Source organism: Callospermophilus lateralis, chromosome 3 (assembly GCF_048772815.1).
Source record: "Callospermophilus lateralis isolate mCalLat2 chromosome 3, mCalLat2.hap1, whole genome shotgun sequence".
NCBI classification, from domain to species: Eukaryota; Metazoa; Chordata; class Mammalia; order Rodentia; family Sciuridae; genus Callospermophilus; species Callospermophilus lateralis.
In genome coordinates, this window is record NC_135307.1 from 94,067,771 (window position 1) to 94,087,595 (window position 19,825).

The 19,825-nt window shown below is 37.9% G+C and overlaps 1 protein-coding gene across 3 annotated transcripts in view; it reads left to right on the top strand.

Annotated features, from left to right (window-relative positions):
- Positions 1-19,825, top strand: part of Slc12a1 (solute carrier family 12 member 1) — an 82,310-nt gene that overhangs the window by 46,628 nt on the left and 15,857 nt on the right. For all 3 annotated transcript variants that reach the window (XM_076848552.2, XM_076848550.2, XM_076848551.2), the window contains exons 17-20: positions 4,026-4,166; positions 6,741-6,847; positions 10,836-10,918; positions 19,519-19,662. In XM_076848552.2, coding sequence (XP_076704667.2) covers positions 4,026-4,166; positions 6,741-6,847; positions 10,836-10,918; positions 19,519-19,662 — 475 coding nt within the window. The remainder of the gene's footprint in view (positions 1-4,025; positions 4,167-6,740; positions 6,848-10,835; positions 10,919-19,518; positions 19,663-19,825) is intronic.

Genomic DNA, 19,825 nt, shown 5'->3' on the forward strand with positions numbered 1-19,825 from the left:
CACTGTGCCGTGCTAGTGGCTAAAAAATAAAGATTTTTATCCAAGATGACTTCTATTTTTTATTTTAAAACAGTAAGAAAAATGACAGACTGAATCACACAAAACTTACATTTTTGTTGATCAAAACTGTTTATGCCAGCAACTTTATATGATTCAACAACATAAAATTACAGGGAACCATTCCACCTCTCCTACTTAAGAACGGTTGACACTTCTATCCTTTTGAAATGAAATAACCAGTACAGATCAAACTCAAGTCCCCTTTATCACCAGTTAGACCTGTAGCTCTCTATCTCCAGCAACAATGTATCTGAGTTTTATGGATATTTTTCTCTTTATTTCACATCTGTGTGCCAGGATGCAAAACTATTTTGGTTCCTATTTTCCCTACTCTTTAATACTGCTTTAACTTTGATTATCCTTGTCTTCCCATTGTGAAGGAGGAAAAAAGATGTTTTTTGATGAGCTTCCTCAAGTAGACCCCCTCTTAATGTTTCACCCCTATTGTTACCCTTTCTCTTTTTCTTTTTCTGAAAATTATAAAATCCCTTAATAAAATCCAAAGCTCTCTTTGAATTTTCTCTTTGAGAAGTTCTCAAGAAAACTCAACCATCTCCTAACTCTATGGCGTAATGGAAGACAATTGAGCCCAGATAACCCTGGGGAAACCGAAATTCTTGTTTTTTCTTCTGTTTTCAATCTTCTCCTAATCACAACCTTCACGCCCACCAAGAAGAAAATGCATTCTTTTGAGATGCATCTATTCTCCTTTTGTCAGTGACTCTCTGTCATGATGTTAATAAAATAGTGACATGACCAAATACAGAAGGAATGAAATGACCTATGAATGGGCACTAGGATGCATGGCGAGATGAAAAATGGACCAAATCAGAAAGGGAAAAATCTCTTTTTCACATTTCCAACCAGAGAAACAATGACAACAAAGGCAGACAAATAGGACTCTCAATGTTTTAAAAAATAAAAGTTGGAAAGAACATTGCACTTGGCCTACATTCCTCTATTGGATCCTAATGGTGTTGGAACTCCTTTGCAAAACCCTTTTTTTATAATATTCACTTATTTGAAGCAGTGTCACATCAGATTCTTCTGGACTCAATAATTAGAAATTCTTTACTCCTTTTCAAATCATTGTCCAAGTTATAATATATACAACATTTTTAAAAGTTTCTTTGTTCAAATCCTGAATTAATTTATGTGTTCCTGTTTTCTATGCCAGCTGAAGCTAATCTCTGTAACACATTAATTGGGTGGGGAAATCCATTTTAGGGAGTATGACATATTTGAATGATGAATAAGTGTATTCCAGTATGTCTTCTCTAGTTGTTAGTTTGTTTTATCCTTACTACGTTGGCACTGCAGCCTCGCTACACATTAGTAAGTGTGCTAGGAAGATATTATAATTGCTTTTAGCAAAAAGAGATTCTGCATGAAATATTTTTATGACTTCTCAGTAGGGGAAACTTAGTCATTAAAATAAATCTTCTTGTCACAATTAATGTTCAATCTAGATTTTTATAATACTAACAGACATACATTAGACTGTATTTATTTAAATAAATGCCATTTTCCCCAGGGGTTCAGAGTCATCGAGGTCCCACTCAATATCCTGATGTCCCAACGTCTTTCTTAGCTACTGGTGATTCTTCACTCCAATGATTGTTGTTACTGTTGAACTTCCCTCAGTAAAATATGCTTTGTTTCATTTGTAGTAGGTGGAGTCTAGACTGCCCAAGAAAGGACTGGCGGTTCAAAACGCATCAACAGTCTGGAGACCTGAGCTAAATTTGATCCATAATGACATACCTTTCTTTAGTCTTGGCCTTCTGGTTCAGTAACTATCCTCCCTATGCCTCTGCATTTTTTTATCTTCCGTGAAGGTTTTTTTTTTTTTTTTTTTTTTTTTTTTAACTTTAATATAAATCAATAATTGGAAAATTGGTAGGTTCTAGAAAATATTCTGCAAAATAATTAAGCACATAAAGAACTTAATCCAATTGAAACAGAAAATCAGTTGGGTGCAGTGGTACGTGCCTGTAATTCTAGCAACACAGGAGGCTAAAGCAGGAGGATTGGAAGTTTGAAGCCAGCCTGGGTAACTTAACAAGATCCTCAGCAATTTGTCAACATCCAAATAAAAAATTTAAAAAACTGGGAATATAGCTCAGTGGTAAAGTACCCCTGGGTTCAATCTCTGGTTCCTGCTCCCCCACCAAAAAAAGAAAGAAACAATAATATGTGACACGTTGTGTTTTTTAAATTTTTCTAATGGCCAATCAAAGAGGTAAAAATAAATTTTTTAAATAATTTATTTAACCCAGTGCATCCAAAATATTATTTCTATATGCAACCAACATAGAAATTTTGAGATATTTTACATTTTTTTTTTTTTTTTTTTTTGTACTAAGGCTTCAAAATCCAGTATGTATTTTAAACTTTGAATATGTCTCAGTGTAGACTGGGCACATTTCAAAAGCTCAATAGCAACATGTAGATGGCCTGGCACATGGAACAGCGAGGACTTAGGCAGTTGCCTTATTTTCATAAATAACAGAACATAGTTCAAGAGGGGACAAATGATACAACCAAGGTTTCAGCCAGTCAATGTTGGAGCCAATTCTGAACCCAAATTCAGTGTCCTTTTAGCTCCAATATTGAACAAACACAGTGGTAAATTACCACTAAGTCTGGGGCTCTAGTGAGATTGTGAACATTCATTTAAGATCATACATATCAGTTTGGACAAGCATCTATCACCTCCCAGAGAGAATAGGTATCTTATTATTACTACTTAAACCATGAAAGAAAGGGAGTTTATCCCCATGTCTAGAATAAAATTTCGAAGCTCAGAAATAATCAATTACCTCCAACATGGCCAAGCTTAGATTTTATACTAGTTCTGTCTGTCTCCAAAGCCTGAACTCTTTTTCATATATTATCCTCATGCCTTTTCTCTCCCATCAAAGTCCTTCGAAGACTGTCACTCCAAGTGTGGCCTGAGGACCGGCAGCAGTCATTTGACCTGGAACCTTGTTAGAAACGCAAGATCTTGAGCCCTTTTCAGACCTAAGACTGCGCCTCATCAAGATCCCAAGAGACTCATATGAAATCTAAGACATCTGAACAAAACACAGATCTCTCTATGAATTGAAAGAATTTTCATGAAAATACTAGATTTGTCTAGGGGCACACGGTAGATTAATCGGAAATGCCATTTGAATTGAAATGAAACATAAGAAGAAAAAAAGCTAGCTTGGACCTTTAAGGAAGGAGAAACAAGAATAAAAATTTAGTTAAAAATCTTGAAATTATGAAATGCCTTCACTACCATTACAATAAGCCTCCTTGTCTCTTAACCTTTTCTGCTTTTCTTATGACCTAGATATGTGAACTTTTGTTCCCACCACATTCACTGAGTGAGAAGGAAATGTGAATACATTTGAGTAGAAGCCTGTCAACATTATACAGGGAAAAGTGGTACAAGGGTATTCTTGCCACACACACAAAAAGCAATGCCTCAGCCTAACAGAGTTATCAAGATGTGCAGTTCGTGACAGAATTTGCACCTCACCATGGTCCGATTCCCAAGAGCTCTGTCCATTTCTTAAAACAGGGCTCTAGCTGAGATTTCTTTGGTGTTACTAAAAGTGGCTCCCACTATGGAGTCAAAGGTTGAATTATGCATTTATCCTGAGCCTCTTCAATCACATTTGGAGTATTTGCTTAAGTGTCATGATGCCCTCTGCTTTCTCTTTCTTTCAGTATGATGCAGTTAATTAAGCAGGTGTTAATAAGCTTAGACATTTTGGGTGGAAAGTGAATGTGAGCAACACAGGTCCTCTCCAAAAGGTTGAATCCGTGTGATCTCTGTTTATGGAGGTGTTTTTCCCTCTTCCGCATTTCTTAACTCTACAGAGCATTGCTAGCTATTTTTGTCCTTTAGAAAAACAACAGCAGTGTGATGTACAATAGCAGACTTCTAACCAATATTTCATTGTGTCGTACAGGGACCGCGCAAGCTGTGTGTTAAGGAGATGAACAGTGGCATGGCTAAAAAACAGGCCTGGCTTATAAAGAACAAAATCAAGGCTTTCTATGCCGCAGTGGCAGCAGACTGCTTCAGAGATGGTGTCCGAAGTCTCCTTCAGGTAAGGCTAGCACTAAGGGAATGAGCACAGAGACAAAAGATAATTAACATTCCATGTTAATGAAGCTCCTGAAGCAAATGGCTGCAGTCAGGCAGCCCAGCATCAGAGATTAATGCAGATGGGTAAGGAATTCATTCCGAGTTCCTGGGGATAGACAAAGCTAGAACAAAACCCGAGAGGTTCTATTACAGTGAACTAGGAAAGATACGCTGGAAACAGAAACCCAGGTTGCCTTTGGCCACCGGCACACATTCTATCCCCACACTTATTGAAATGTAAATTTGTTCTGGTGGTTGACGACATTCAGGATCCTATTAAAACTTCAAACTATTTTTGCATCTCATACTGCATATTGCAGTGCTCAAGTCAGGCATTCTTTTCTTTTTCTTTTTTGCAAATGGTGTGAGGGCAGCTGCTAGACTCAACTAAATAAATGCATGGTGATCAGGGTGGAAAATCTCCCTATCCACCTGAATTATTCCAGAATGTTGAATAAAATGTAATAATCTCTATAGCGCAACATAAAAGCCCACAGTTATCTACATTTTCCCCCTCGCTCTTCCCTTTTCCATCTCCTTCTTTACCTCTTCCATAGTAAGTACATAAAATCTTTCCATAGTTCCCATCTCTGCAGTGTAGAGTGAAAAAAAAAAAAAAAAAATTCTAAAACCAATCCAAGAGACTCTCAGAAGTGTAGGACTTGGCTTTCTAAACATTTTGACTGTAATACAATTGAAAAACCCCACTGTATGGATACCAAATGGAGTGTTTGACTTTCAGAGTTGCCATAGTTAGGAGTGTCAGAATTCAAGAATGTATCCAGGTAACTCTGATGCTTATGTGGGCAAGGAAAAAGAAAATACTTGTTAAGCAATAATATTTTGGAGATTAAGGGCATTTGATGCATTTCTGACTCCAATGCACCCAAAGAGCAATTGTAAAGTAGCTGTACATGCAGAGAAGTCATTTCTAAAAGGCCTGTTATCCACAATAAGCTTCTTTTCGTCTGTTATTAATTTGCTAAAGTATGGAAATAGGTATTGTTGCAAAATGCTGATTTTTCTTTCAGTAATGAATTACTTTGCAGTAGCTCTTGGCTAAATATATTGAGAAGGTTATACATTTAATAAAAAGTAACCACAGAATATTTGTAAAATGATAAAAACTTTCAACCAGGAATGGGACTACAAGCAGGTATAGAATAAGAGCAGGGAGACAAAAGACATAGGTATGGAAAAGAATTCTTAGATTAGTCCAGAATGAATGATAAAAATCTGAGCATGCATAAATTCACATGAATTTCTTTAAATCAAGGTGGAGTACAGAGGGGTCATGCCAAAAGGGCAAGACTGAGTGGCACTGAAGTTAAACACTGCCAATTACAACATTTTGAATAAAGTTTTCTTTGTATCTAAGAAGTTACAGTGCAGATGACCATATCCCCAGACTGTAGCTATGGAAAAGACAATATCCATACTGCTGTATATGTGCCAAGGGCCAAAACAAATGGCTCCAAGGAACTCTTGGGCTATCTGTGCATTTCTAAGAGCAGTATACCAAATGCATTAGAGGCAAAGCTTGATTCAGGGACCCTCCTTTAGTACCCATCTTTTTCCTCTTACTACTGTCTCTTTAAAAATGTCCAACTCTAGTCATTTCTCTAACTCTTCCCACGTACCAGAATGGCCTTCTTTACTCCCACTGCTGTCCTTATCTTTACTGGTCAACATCTAACCAAACTCCAAGACTCAAAGCAAATGCCACTTCTTCCATGAATCTGCCTGTGAATCATTGGCTGGAATTCAAGTTTTCTTCCTTTGGCTTCATTATGCAGTCCCTTCTACATTTATACTTATATTACAATTATTTGTGCATATCTTGTTTCCTCCACCTTATTCTAAGTTCCTTAATGCCAATGAAGATACTGCACTATTCTCTCACAGCACCTAACATACCACTCTGCAATTAATAGACACTTGATAATATTGCCAAATTAAATCTGATTAACTGGGAGCCATATCCTGTCATCTAATGGGGGGAAATGAGATATCTAATGTGGAATGTAACTATTAATGATATCATCATGCAAGAGGATTAGATTTTGGAAACAAAGTTCAGTCATTCTTCAATAAATAATATGAGAAGTCTCAGTGATCCTTGTATATAAGAATTTCCCAAACATGAATTTTATTGCAAATGACATTATGGATATAACAGGTGGAAATGAGCTTTGAACCACTAAGTTATAACATGCATACCAACAGTTAAACTGGCCCTTACTTAATTTTAAATTATTGAACCATTTTAATGAGTGTGTCAGAAGAAATGCAAATGACTGCTAATTTAGAAAAGCTACATTTCTGTCATCTAAAATCCATTTATGGCTGAGATGATTTAGAACTAATCTTTCTATTTTATGCTTGGGTACGGGCATGAAGGACATGCACTAAAATGTAATCTAATCTTCAGAATCTTCAGAACATTACTTCAGTGCTCTTTGGACATTATTTTTCATTTGTAGTGGTAGTTTCCTGGTGCAGTAGGATTGGCCATGTGTTTATGTCCTCTGTTTAGGCCTCAGGCTTAGGAAGAATGAAGCCAAACACTCTGGTGATTGGATATAAAAAAAACTGGAGGAAAGCTCCCTTGACAGAGATTGAGAACTACGTGGGAATCATACAGTAAGTGATGGCTTTCAGGAAGAGTTCTTGTTTATAATGCACTAACCAGGGTAGTACATAACCTGTACTGCACAGAACACTGTTTGTGCCAGATTAAATTGTCTGAGAAGAGCACTTGCTCCTGGTCCTTTCAATTATTTACCAAAGTTAAAAACAAAAACACCACCAATAAGAACTGGAGAGACTCAGAATGTCCCAGGAGGCTGGAGGGAGAAGGGTAACGGGTGTCAAAGAAAAAGGTAACTGTTTAGAGCTACAACCTTAAAGTTTATTTACAAGATTAAAAGCAAAAGACAGTGAGAAAAGGAAGAAATTTTTCCTTCAGAACACCTGGAATCTGGGGTTGGCTGTTGAACTCATTTCAGACATCATGTTCTATGCCTTGTATAATGTGTTCACTGTCTCAGAGCCCCAGATCTCTCTCTCTCTGTTAGAGAAATCACATATGCCAGGTGCTTCTGCTACCAGGTAGCAGCATTGCTTTATGTAAAGAATGTGAGTTTTAAATGGTATGTGACAACTAATAGCCAAACATTTCAAGAGTCTTGGAAGAAAAATAATGATAGACCTGAAAAGACAAGCAAGCTCCAGGCTGACATTTTTAACTTGGACTTTCTCATTTAATTCTCCTAAGAAACCTTTGAAATAAGTACATTCTTGTTCCCATTATATAAGGAAAGACACTGTAAAAAAATTAAGTAATATGGTGGAAAAAAAATCACAGTTTAGTAATTAACCAAGGTGAGCTTCCAAACCAGAATCATACAAACTTAAAGTTCAAACACAATGATCTCAATGCTATGTAGCCTCCAGAAGTTCATGGACATCCAGATAGTACTGGCTTGGTTTCTTCTTTTGAGTAAGAGAAACAAAGGCCACAAATACAGAGAGATGCACTCTAGAAAACTGAACCTTTACTCTAGGCATGAAAATACATAATCAGACAAGAGGGGCAATGTGAGAGATGCCTAACAGCCATCTTTTGCGTCAACAATAACAGTGGAAGGTTTCCTGTGTCTGGGATCAGGACAGGCTCTGACTTCATACCCAAGAGGTACAGCTGCACCTAGACATCCACTCCACACAAGGCAGAAATCCTCACCCCTTCAAAAACAGCATGTAATGAGCTCTGCATTTTGTCATCATTTCAGGCAAATTTATAACAAAAGCATTCTGAGTTCTATTGAAAAGAATCATAGGAAACTAGCTTTCATCTTCTGAAATTATATGCATTACTGACCAAACAAATTCACTCAACAGTCTTTCTAACGTAAGGCACCTATATATTAAATACATTGTATGCCAACATATACAGCCTGTAATCCATAGGCTGCCTTCTGGCCCCTGCTGGTACTCTTAAATTCAGTAGGTAATGGCTAATTCAGGAGTTTGGGATCAGATTTTCTCCAGAATCAGCAAGCAGAATTTTTTAAATTGTTTTTTTAGTTATAGATAGACACAAGACCTTTATTTTATTTATTTATTCTTATGTGACGCTGAGGATCGAACACAGTGCCTCACATGTGCTAGGCAAGCACTCTACCACTGAGTTACAGCCCCAGCCCAGCAAATAGAATTTTGATATATTTAGAATCACAATCAGTCACCTGTGGAACATTTTTGCAAATGGATTGGATCTGCCCTTTGATTATCCAGATTCCTCAGTGAAATTTCATATATACCTGGGAGAACAAAAGGGATAGAGAGAACAAAAAAGCAAATAAGAAGAAACGTGTGTCTTCAAGGAGTTCATTATTTGATGCAAAATTATTTGAGATTGTCTTCCAACTTCCCTGCCGTCCCAAACATTCTAAGACACCAAAGGGACCAAAACCCAGTTGACCTACTGAACCCATATCACTGAACCGAGGAGGTTTCTGGCTTTTACAACAAATTAGTAATTAGTGTTCTTGGTAATAAAATTCAATATTAAGGTAGTTCACATCTGTACTAGTGTAAACCTGCCTATGTTGTAAAGTTAAGGGACTTCACTAACACAGCAATGGGGTTAACATAGAAGGAGGACAATCATGCATTTCTGTATTGCATTTCCTTTTCTGATTTTTTGGTTGATTAAAGTATAGTATTGTATTATTGTTAACACCAGGCTACTGCTACATGGGTGTAGTATTTTTATCATTTTTCTTTGAATAAAAGATTTTAAGTGTCTATATAAACATTCTTAAGTATGGGTTAATTTTAATTAGAATCTCTTTTAGTTTTTAGGTCACCTTAACAAATTAACTCAACTTCATCAGCTTAATACCACACAGTTTTTGGCTTCATGTACCAAAATCAAAGTGTGGACAGGCCTCTGTTCCCTTCTGGAGGCTCTAGAACAAATTCTTTTCCTTGGCTTCTCAGCTCTAAAGGTTGTCCACCTGAAGGGGTGGTTCATGGTCTCCTTCTTCAGTCTGCAAACTCAGCAATGACTGTTAAATCCCAGTTGCATCTCATTATTCTAACCTCCACTTCTGCCTCCTAATTTCATTTTTAACTACCCTTGTTACCATAGTTGGCTCACCCGGGTAATTGAGGATAATCTCTCCAGCCAAAGTCCTTAATCTAATCACATCTGCCAAGTCTTTTTTGACATGTAAGGAATAGATTTAAAGATTCCAGGGATTAAAACATCCTTGGGATGTAAAATGCTTTAACAAATTATTTAAAATTTCTAATTATCCAAAAAAAAAAAAAAATCCTTGGGGGAGGGGACATTATTCTGTCTAAGACAGAATCTAAAGATATTTTGTGAGGCACATTGTCTATTTTTTTTTTTTTTTAATAATCAAGCATGGTTAGAACCAAGATTTGTTTGTGTGGAATTTACTTTGTGGCAAATTGTGTTAGAATTAACCTGTTTTGTTAAATGAATATCATCTATAGTTTAAATTTTGAGTGGATACTTATATTGCCTTGAACTTATTTGTAACAATGTCTGAACATTTAGGTTGAATTTGTTTATTGGAAACCTGTTTGCATATGGTGAGACAATCACAAGCTGCATTGTTTCTGAGAGAGGGTTGCCAATGGTAAAAGATTCTGGGTTTCAGCTCAATAGAAGATTGAACAAGGAAACTCCCACAGAAAAAAATTTTAGATGACTCAGATGATTAATTGATTCTTCCATATTTTCAACCAGTGGAAACATATGCTGCAAGAGCAGAGATAAAGGAAGGAGCCTTCAGTTCTCTTCCAGATGGTCCAGTCTCACTGGGTTGGATATAGAGAAGGCACTAAAACCATCTTCAACTATTTAAGATTGCCGTGAAAAGTATTGCTTCAAATGACTTGTCCAGAGCCAATGGAAAAAAGTTCCTTGGAGGAACTGGAGAGATTTTTACCCATGAACTTGGTGCCAGAAATGTAATCCTCATGAAAGGGAGGGAGGCTAAGAATTTCAAAGGTTCTTTGCAAGCAGTAAACACTCTGTTCTAAATATATCAGTGATTGTTTTGCTCACTTTATAAAAGATTTAGTTATATTAAAAGTATGTGACAGACTCTTATGCAAAATTCTAGTTACTAATACTATTTGAGTTGGCTGCAGAGCTAATGATTTGGTTACCGTACCCAGAATGTATTTTTTAAAAGTAGAAGAGGAGAATAAACAAAGAGAAGAAGCATCAGCTTTTGGCTGAATTCTAAAGTGAATTTTGATGGTTTCATGATATCAAAATCCTAGAAGCAAGGGATTGTTTTTGTTTGTTTGTTTGTTTGTTTGTTTTGGTACCAGGAATTGAGTTCAGGAGCACTTAAGCACGGAGCCACACCCTCAGCCCTTGTTTATTTTTTGAGATAAGGTCTCACTGAATTGCTGAGACTGGCTTTGAACTTGCAATCCTCCTGCCACACCCTCCCAAGCCCCTGAGATTACCTGCAGTTACTGTGAACTACTACACCAGCTAAGATGCAAGTTTAATAATATTCCAAAGCTTGAATATTAGAGGAGCCATTTAAAACACTAACAACTTTGCTTCTTCTTTCAGTGATGCGTTTGACTTTGAAATTGGCGTGGTCATAGTCAGAATCAGCCAAGGGTTTGACATCTCTCAGGTTCTTCAGGTGCAAGGTATGTACCTACCTTCTTTATTCAATCAACAAATATTTAGTAAGCACCTACTATGCACCTGACATTGTTCTAGGTGGTGGGGAAAGAACAGTACACAATATGGACAAAATCCCAGACTTCAACTCTGGGCTGATTCATGTGTGCACACTTCCTCAGTGTTTTTCCCACTTTTAACACAAGTGGCCTTTGCCCTGTTAATCATAAATGTAGGATAATTTAGGGTAGTCATCAATTTTTTTTAATCACAAAACCACAAAGCCAGCATCAAGGAAAATAGCACCTTCAGTAAAATAGCCTGCCAAATTAATTTCTGCAAGATGTTTTAGAAAATGAAGATTAATTCCTTCCTCAGAAAAACATATATTTTCCTTTTAAGAGTCTATGAACTGGTGTGTAGCTAACATGGAAATGAGTCTGAATGTATCATGCTGTGAATCACTAATCTAAGTCAGAGGCAGAAACACTAATTCAGATTAGTGACTATTTTTTCCCTGTAGAGAATTTGGTATACTTGTTTAGTCTCAGATTTTAAACATACCCTCTTTGTGTTTGAAATAAAGAACATATTCAAAGAATTACTAAAAAAAATTAGGACAGATCATGAATTCATCTCTTCAACTGAACTTTAAAATAGAGCCCACTGATGATATGACACAAAGATATGGGGATATTTTGGGGTATGTATTATATGGTAGGCATACTGTAGGTGAAGATGCTGGGTAGATTAATAACTTGGTCTGGACCCCCAGGAGACTCACAGCCTAGTAAGGGTAATGGATAATAGGTATAAATAAAGCATTAAGGAGGGTGGGAGTTAACCCCTGAAAGGCTCAAAGGAGGATGTTTGATTTGAGAATTACAGGTTGAGTCAGAGATAATTAGGCAATGTTGAGGGAGAGAAAAACAAAGAGAGGGCTTGGGAACAGCATTCTTGGCAAATAGGAGAGCATCAGTAAAGGTTAGACATGAGAGTACAGCAGAATGGGATACATGGGCAACCAGAGACAGATTCGTGTTACTGAAGTGAAAAGTATATGAAGTAGACAATAATGAAATATGAGGCTGCCCCCCATAAAGAGGATCCAGACTTTAAAAGCTTCATTTGTCATCTTAAAAAATGTGGGCCATATTCTGTAGATAATGAGGACCATCAAAGAAATTTAAGGGAGGGAGTAATATGGTCCAACATGGGTTAGAGTTCATAGTCTTTCAGTTATATGGCACACGATTCAAAGAGGATTAGAACAGAAACAGAGAGACATATAAAAATGATTTCTGCAATAATCAAAGTGAGAGAATGTTTTAGTCAGCTCTTTTGCTGCTATGACTAAAAGACCCACCAGAACAATTGTAGAGGAGAAAAAGTTTATTTGAGGGCTCACAGTTTCAGAGGTCTCAGTCCATAGAAGGTCAACTCAATTCCTCAGGGCTCTATGTGAGGCAGAAAAACCTGGCAGAAGAAATGGTGGAGGGACGCAGCTCACATGATGATCAGAGAGCAGAGAAAGAGATCTCCATTTTCCAAATACAAAGATATAGCCCAAAGCCCTGCCCCCAAAGACCCACCCCCTCCAGCCACACCCCACCGACCTCCAGCCACCACTCAGTTAACCCCATCAGGGGATTGATTCACTGATTGGGTTAAGGCTCTCGTGCGCCAATCATTTCTTCTCTGAACTTTCTTGCATTGTCTCACACGTGAACTTTTGGAGGAGAACTCACATCCAGACCAAAACAGACCAGGCAACAGCGTGAACTACAGATGCCTCCATAGAGATGGAGAGAAAAGGACAAAATTGAGAAATATTTCAGAGTTAAGAAGAGCAACATGAGGAACTGATTGGATGTGTAGGAGACAGGAAAGGGAGGAGGGAAGAAAAAGTCCTTGGCTAAGTGAGTGAGTGGTGGGACTACCGATAGAGATGGGGAACACGGGGTCAATGAGATACCTGGTGCAATTTCAGACAGCATCCTATGGGAAAACCGGCTGCAAGTGTCCACTAGGCAGTTAATAGTCCCAGTCTCCAAGAAATAAACTTAGCCTAAAATACAGATTCAAATGTTACTGACTAAATTGTGTCCCAGGCCCAGCCCCCTACCACCAAATTCATGTAGAAGTTCTAACCGTAGTACCTCAGGATGTGACTCTATTTAGAGATAGGGTTTTTTAAAGATGTTATTAAGGTAAAACAAGGTCATGTTAGTAGGCCCTAATTCAGTATGACTAGGGTCATTATAAAAAGAGTGTAGGAGACAAACGTATGAGTCACCATGTCCTTACATGGTGAGACGGTAGCCACCTTCAAGCCAGGCAAAGTGCTCAGAGAGAAATCATCTCTGTGGACACCTTGATCTTGGAATTCTACCTTCCAAAACTATGAGAAAATTAATTTCGATGGTTTAAATCACCCAATATTTGGTATTTTTAAATAGCAATTCTAGCAAATTAACTAAGGGGACATCATAGAAAAGGTGGATATTGAAACCATAACTCTGAAAAAATAGAGCCCAGAGTGTGTGTCTTTGAGAGCTCCAAGGCATATGAAAAGGGCCCCAAAGAAGAAGCAGGGGAGGAGAGGACAGAGGGAGCAGTTTCTCTAGAGAAATACTGTCAGCACCCAACTCACAGTGGGTGGAGGAGAGACTATGAGATAACTAAACAGAGAATCATGACTGCAGCCAAACATTTTGAGAAGGTAGGATGTAAGGGGAGGAATGAGATTGAGGTGGTTTGTTATGGGAGATCTATAGACCTTAAAGCGGGAGACCTAGCATGTGTACAGACTGTGGAAATGGGCACAAGAGAGTGACAGAGATTAAAGATAGAGGGGAGAAATGGACAACTCATGGAGTAAGATTCAAGAGAAAGAGATAATCAAGAGAAAGGCATGAAGAGAAGAGTTGGTCTGAGTAACAAAGAAAAATGCTTCATCTAAAATTGGAGCAAAGGAAGTGAGCGTTGATGATAAGATTGGCAGATTTGTGCGTAAACCTGGAAACCAGACCTTTGTCTGTTTGAAGCTGCTATTCTGCCTTTTAAGAAAGAGAGCTAGAGATAGTGATGACTTCCATAATGAGAGGCAATGGTGATATCTGAGATGTGGGCATAGGGCAAGGCTGTCTTCATGTACTCCTTCAAACGTCCACCATGGGGGCTGCCCGTCTCTGGTAAGACAGAACTGCCTTGGAGGGTGATAACAAAATCTAATATTCAGAAACCTGCTCTGTTACCACCTCCCTACTTTTTATTTTAATTTTTTTCTGGCTTTTGTGCTATAATGCTTTTCCACCTAAAAAATAAAAATGAAAAACAAACTATTTGTATTTAGATCGCACATTTGCTTTGAATGTCATATTGATTTCTTCAAAGTGAAAGATGCAATGTAGCTGGCAAATATTACTTCCACCCCTCATTGCTTTGTTCACCAAAATACACCATCAATTTATTTCCATAATGCAACATAGCCACCAAATTTTGTGGCATTTCTTAAAGAACCCTGGCAGTGAACTGCATCCCTTTTTTATTTCCCAAGGGAGGTATCCTATTTAAATCAACTTTGATGTTTGAAATATTTCTGCTTCTTAGTAAAGAAAGGGAAAAATATGGTCAGATGCTAATAAAATAATTATAAGTAACAACTATTGAGGGTAAACAAAAGAAAAAGCAATGTTACACAAATAAATGAAGAACATGAGGAAAAACAACAGAATAATGATAGAAATTAACTCCACACTGCAGTTTCATGCATTATTTTGAAGTTTGTGCAATTTATGACCCAAATCTCATTTTAGATTTTGAATTGGAAGAAATAAGCTTGTGTTTCATTATATTATGCTGTAATATAGGGCTTAATAAGAGCCTGATAAATCTTAAGTATTGCATTATACTATGTTAATGATTATCATCATAGCTTTTCCAATGCAGGCACAACAGTGTCATCACAGATTATAATTTAAAGGAAATATTAGCAATGCAGAGCGCCCATATACTGTAGTTAATAAAGCAGTGAATAGAAATCAGCTTTATAGGTAATTTACCCACTAATGACAATTATTTCTATGCCGTGTCACAGGCTTATATGAAAAGGATAACTTTTCATATAAATAAGATCAGTGCACATAACATCCTAACTTGTACACAGCTGCATCTCCCCTGATATTGATGACTGATAGTTTCTCTTAATAAATTAATTCATTTTCTGACAACACACAAAAAATGCAGCATTTCATATTATTCATTTCCCAGGGGTATTTAGCAAGTTTGCCAACTACAACAAAGAGTCCAAATTGTACTGATAGGAAATGAAGTGATGAAACGTGATTTGCAATATGTTGTGGTCAAGTATTCTGTGTAAGTACTGCACGATTTATGACCATCTCAGAGCACGGTGATACTGCTGTGTCTGATCGAGTGGCTTAGCAAAATAAAGACAGATGGCAGTGTAGTAAATAATTACTTGATTGGAAGGCGACCGCTGCAGGATTGCTTCCTGCCTTCAATTCAACTAGACTTCACCTGGGGTTCGGCACGTTGATTCTTATGGGCATTTATGGCTTTGAGTTGATTGACCAAGGAAAGAATCATGATTTAATAATTAATAAAGAGAAAGGATGCTGTAAAGTGGGAGAGGATATGATTCCCCAGTGGGTTTCTCTGCTTTACCTTCTGTTGTCAGATAATTGACTGCTCTCTGTCCTTAAGATTTAAAGCAGATGGTAATTTGAGGCCGCTGTCCATTTCTAAAAGACATCTTTAAAAAAAAAAAAAATTAAAAAAACCAAAAGACTGATAGAGCATTTTGAGGCAATTTTGACAAGGAAATTGACTTTCAAAATATAGGCACTCCAACTGGTTATCATACAATCAATTTATGAAGCACTTGAAAATATAGTAACTACTGTTCAAAGCAGTTTGGGCATTTGCATCAAGACAGGGCTCAGGAATCACTCTTTGTTCTCTCTGAGAATTGAATTTAAGAAACTGGACTGAGAGACCATTAAGATGTAAGTTTTGCTTCCACCATTGTTACCTCAGATATTCTCTTAAAATCTTGAAAAGAGAGAAGAACAAGCAGATGTTTGGTCAGGGCCTACCAATGAAGAAGAAAGTAAAGAGGGGTACACACTAAAATTGGAAGCACATGGCTTGGTTAACTAGCTGTGCAGCCTTGAACAAATCACTTGAACTCTCCGAGCTCATGTTTCCTTTTTAGCAGAATGGAGAGACTAACACCAGCTCTGCCTGTACCCCAGTATAGGTATCAAATGAGTCACTAGGTGGAAAAATGCTCTATAATTTGTGAACATTAAAATGCAGTAGTGATGGGGGAGGGTTGTAGTAATGGAATAAATAATCTTTGTCAGCCTAGTAAAAATCAATTTATAATCTGTCTATTCATTACCCCTTGGCTTGCTCTCCACATGATTAAGGGTATATTTTGTGAGTCAACTGGCCAGTATTCCTGTTGAAAGAAACATTTTGACAAAGTCTACTCTTGATTTCCCATACAAACAGAGGTATAAATTACACCAGATAGATAATTCAGAAGAACAGATAATCAAAACATCACTTCTATTTAGCGCTGAAATGTGAAAAAGTGGGAAGTGCACAGAAGGAGGCCTTAGATCATCTACAAAGTGAATAATTAAGAATTAACTCTAATAAGAACTTGCAGAATCACTGTGCAAGTGGGAATCACACCACTGTGTGGATCTGAAAATCCAAGATGGCAAAGCAAGTCATTTCAGATTCTACAGTAGACTTTGCCTGTCAGCCCCTGTCTCTACAGCCTTTGAGAGAACCGTTGAATCTAAAGCATTGAAGCAAAATTTGCTTTTGTTGCTCAGGCCTGGGATCTTTCCGTTTGCTCTGGATGGGCTGTGGACATACCTTCAAGCAAACTGTTGGAGCAGCTCCCAGTTTGCTCAGCCAGCTGACTCCTTTACAAAAGAGGATTTATCTTTTTTTTTCCTTCTTTGTCCAAACTAGAGGACAAAGAGCATGGCAATTAGTGGCTAATCACAGGGTATGCTAGAGCCTGCCAGAAAAAGAAAAGAGAACTCCCTCCCCAGGGTAGCCCTTACAGTTGCCCCTAAAGAAGCTCATAAATAAGTACCTTCCAGAGGATTGCAGAAAGGTTACCCCCACCACCCTGAGCTGGGCCCCTCTCTGCAATATCCCAGAAGGCTGGATTACAGCGAGGGTGCAGTCAGAGCAGTGACAGCAAAGTCTGACTGCAGATGCTGCTGCTCTGGGGCAGTTTCCTATATATATCCACATCTGTAGAGTCCTCCTTTTAAAATGACACGTTTGAGGGGTTCTCATTTTGGGTGATTAGCTTGGCATTACACTCTGCTCTTGAAAGTGTTTTAAGTTCATCTAATGATGAAGAGGGGGAAGTTAACAAAACAACTGTGAAGTACTAGTAGTTAGCCACAAGAAGGTCGTCATGGTGGGAAGCATAGATTTGAAGTCAAGCTGATCTCTTTGCCTTTGAACACTATAATGTGCTAGGTGATGTCAGGTGAGTTACTTTACCTTTGTGAGCCTCAGTGGCTTCTTCTACAAAATGAGGATAATAACAGTAACCCTCTCTGAGTTGTTTGGGAAGGAATAAAATTCAACACAGTCCCTGTCCCCCCGCCCCCAAGTGTATAATAAATAGTAGCTCTTAATTCCCAGGCTTTTGAAAATACTCCGTTTGCTTTTCTCGAATAGGGTCATTTCCAGAAGTTGCATAAATATACAACAGGATATAGCTATTGCTCTGGTCTTTAAGAAGCACCCAAGTGCTATGCAAAAACAGTAGTTTATTCTTTTTTGCAAAACTAATAGGATGAGAAAGGGTTACAATTTTCCATTTCACATATAGAAAATCTGAGGCATAGAAAAAGTAAATGACTTGCCTAATGTCACGTAAAGCCAGCTGCAGAACCATTATGGGTCACGACCCCCACTGCAGTGCAGCTTGTCTTCACCTTTCAACATCAGGGGTAAGCAACTCCTGTCTGTGCTCTAATACCATCAGCCTAATTTCCCAGGTTTTCTCTAGCTGCTGGTCTTGAGATCCTTTGAAGCTTCGGGGAAATCACATGGGCGATTTGACCTTAAATCTCGTGCCACTGGCAAAAGATTAATTGCTAAGACCTGGAAAGGGGCCAGACAATTCTGTGTAGCTGAATAACAGCATCGTCTAGGGATGTGACTGTCCTGACAGATTTAGTTAGTACATAATTGATAAATCTAGAGTTTGTATAGCTTCGCTTCACAGATAGATAAGGCACCAGGCTCTGAGGGTTGACATTTACAGAAGCCCTACCAGTGTTTTGTAACACTGAATCTAGGTTTTCTACCCCTTCCCTTGGAGCATCATTGCTCATTTTCTAAGTCTCTATGCTCAGCAGGCAATAAGAAGAGGAGATCTGACAAGAGTGCCACCTTGCCCGGTGTAAGCAAGAAGCATCCTCTGTTTAGCACTGTCACATGAGTGCTTTTAAAATCGCATTTACCTTGGTCCAGGGCAGGTTGAGGTCAAAGAGGGATTCGACGTATTACATACCAGTGAAGAATTTTTCATTTCAATCAGAATCCAATAAAGATAAAAGGCAGCCAGACACAACATCAAAGCTTGGAGAGTGGGCCGAAACCTTGGGCAGGAAATTTTGCACAGCTTGACTCTTGTTTCAGACTCCAGCGTCTGAACTCTGACAGGCATAGAGAAACCTCCGCTTTTATTGTTATGACTTTGGTTACCTATTCCACAAAGCATTTTACTTAACAGAAGCAATTGGTGCTGGATGTTTTTCACTGCAATTTGTATTCAAAGGTCATAGAGGTTTATTATGAGATTTGATTATCTTATGTTAACTCTTGGTCTCCAGTTCTTGTGTTTCAATTCAGATGGCATTGTTAGATACCTGTCATATACCCAGTGGACTTCTGCAATTCTGTCACTTTCAGTTGTAAACATCTGGCCTAGTAGCTTAGGTCAGTAAATCAGTGGCTTACAGTATAGAAGATCTTATACAGAATGGATTGGGTTATTTGTTTTTAGATGGCAGTAAATAAGGAGGACCTTAATATCTATATAGAGAGATAGAATTTTTTTTTTCTTTTGCACTGGTTATTGAACCCAGGGACACTTTGCCACTCAACCACATCCCCACCCCTTTTATTTATTTTTTTTTTTATTTTGAGACAGGGTCTTGCTAAGTTGCTTAGGGCCTCACTAAGTTATGGAGGCTGGCCTCAAACTTGCAATGTTTCTGCCTCAGCCTCTTGTGTTGCTGGGATTATAGGTATGTGCCACCATGCCAGGCAGAAGGATATTAAATTCTCTCTCTCATATCTACAAATAAAAACCCAATGACTTCATATATGGGGCTATTTTTCCTGAGCCAGTTGCTATTACTTTATGAATGCAATTTATTGGAATACACTACTTTTTAGTAATCCTTCAGAAAAAAAATCATAGTTGTGTGAATGAATAATCATTTTATTACTCATATGCCATTTGAAATGCTAACGTTGGTTATAGGATTATTCCTACAAACTTTGTTACTGTGAGTTAAGTAGCTGATTCTGCCTCCTTTATCATCAGATGAATTAGAGAAGTTGGAACAGGAGAGGCTGGCACTGGAGGCCACTATCAAAGACAATGAGTGTGAAGAAGGAAGTGGGGGTATCCGAGGCTTGTTTAAAAAAGCTGGCAAGTTGAACATTACTAAGCCAACCCCTAAAAAAGGTAAGTTCTTTTAATGATTTAAAAGATTTTGAGATGAGCCATTATTTGAGCATCTGTAAAGAGTCAGAAATCTGATTCTAAAACTTGCTTGGCATTGAATATAGGGAAGAACTCAAAAAGATTTCTTTCAAGAAGGTAGCATGGATAAAAGGTAGAAGCCATT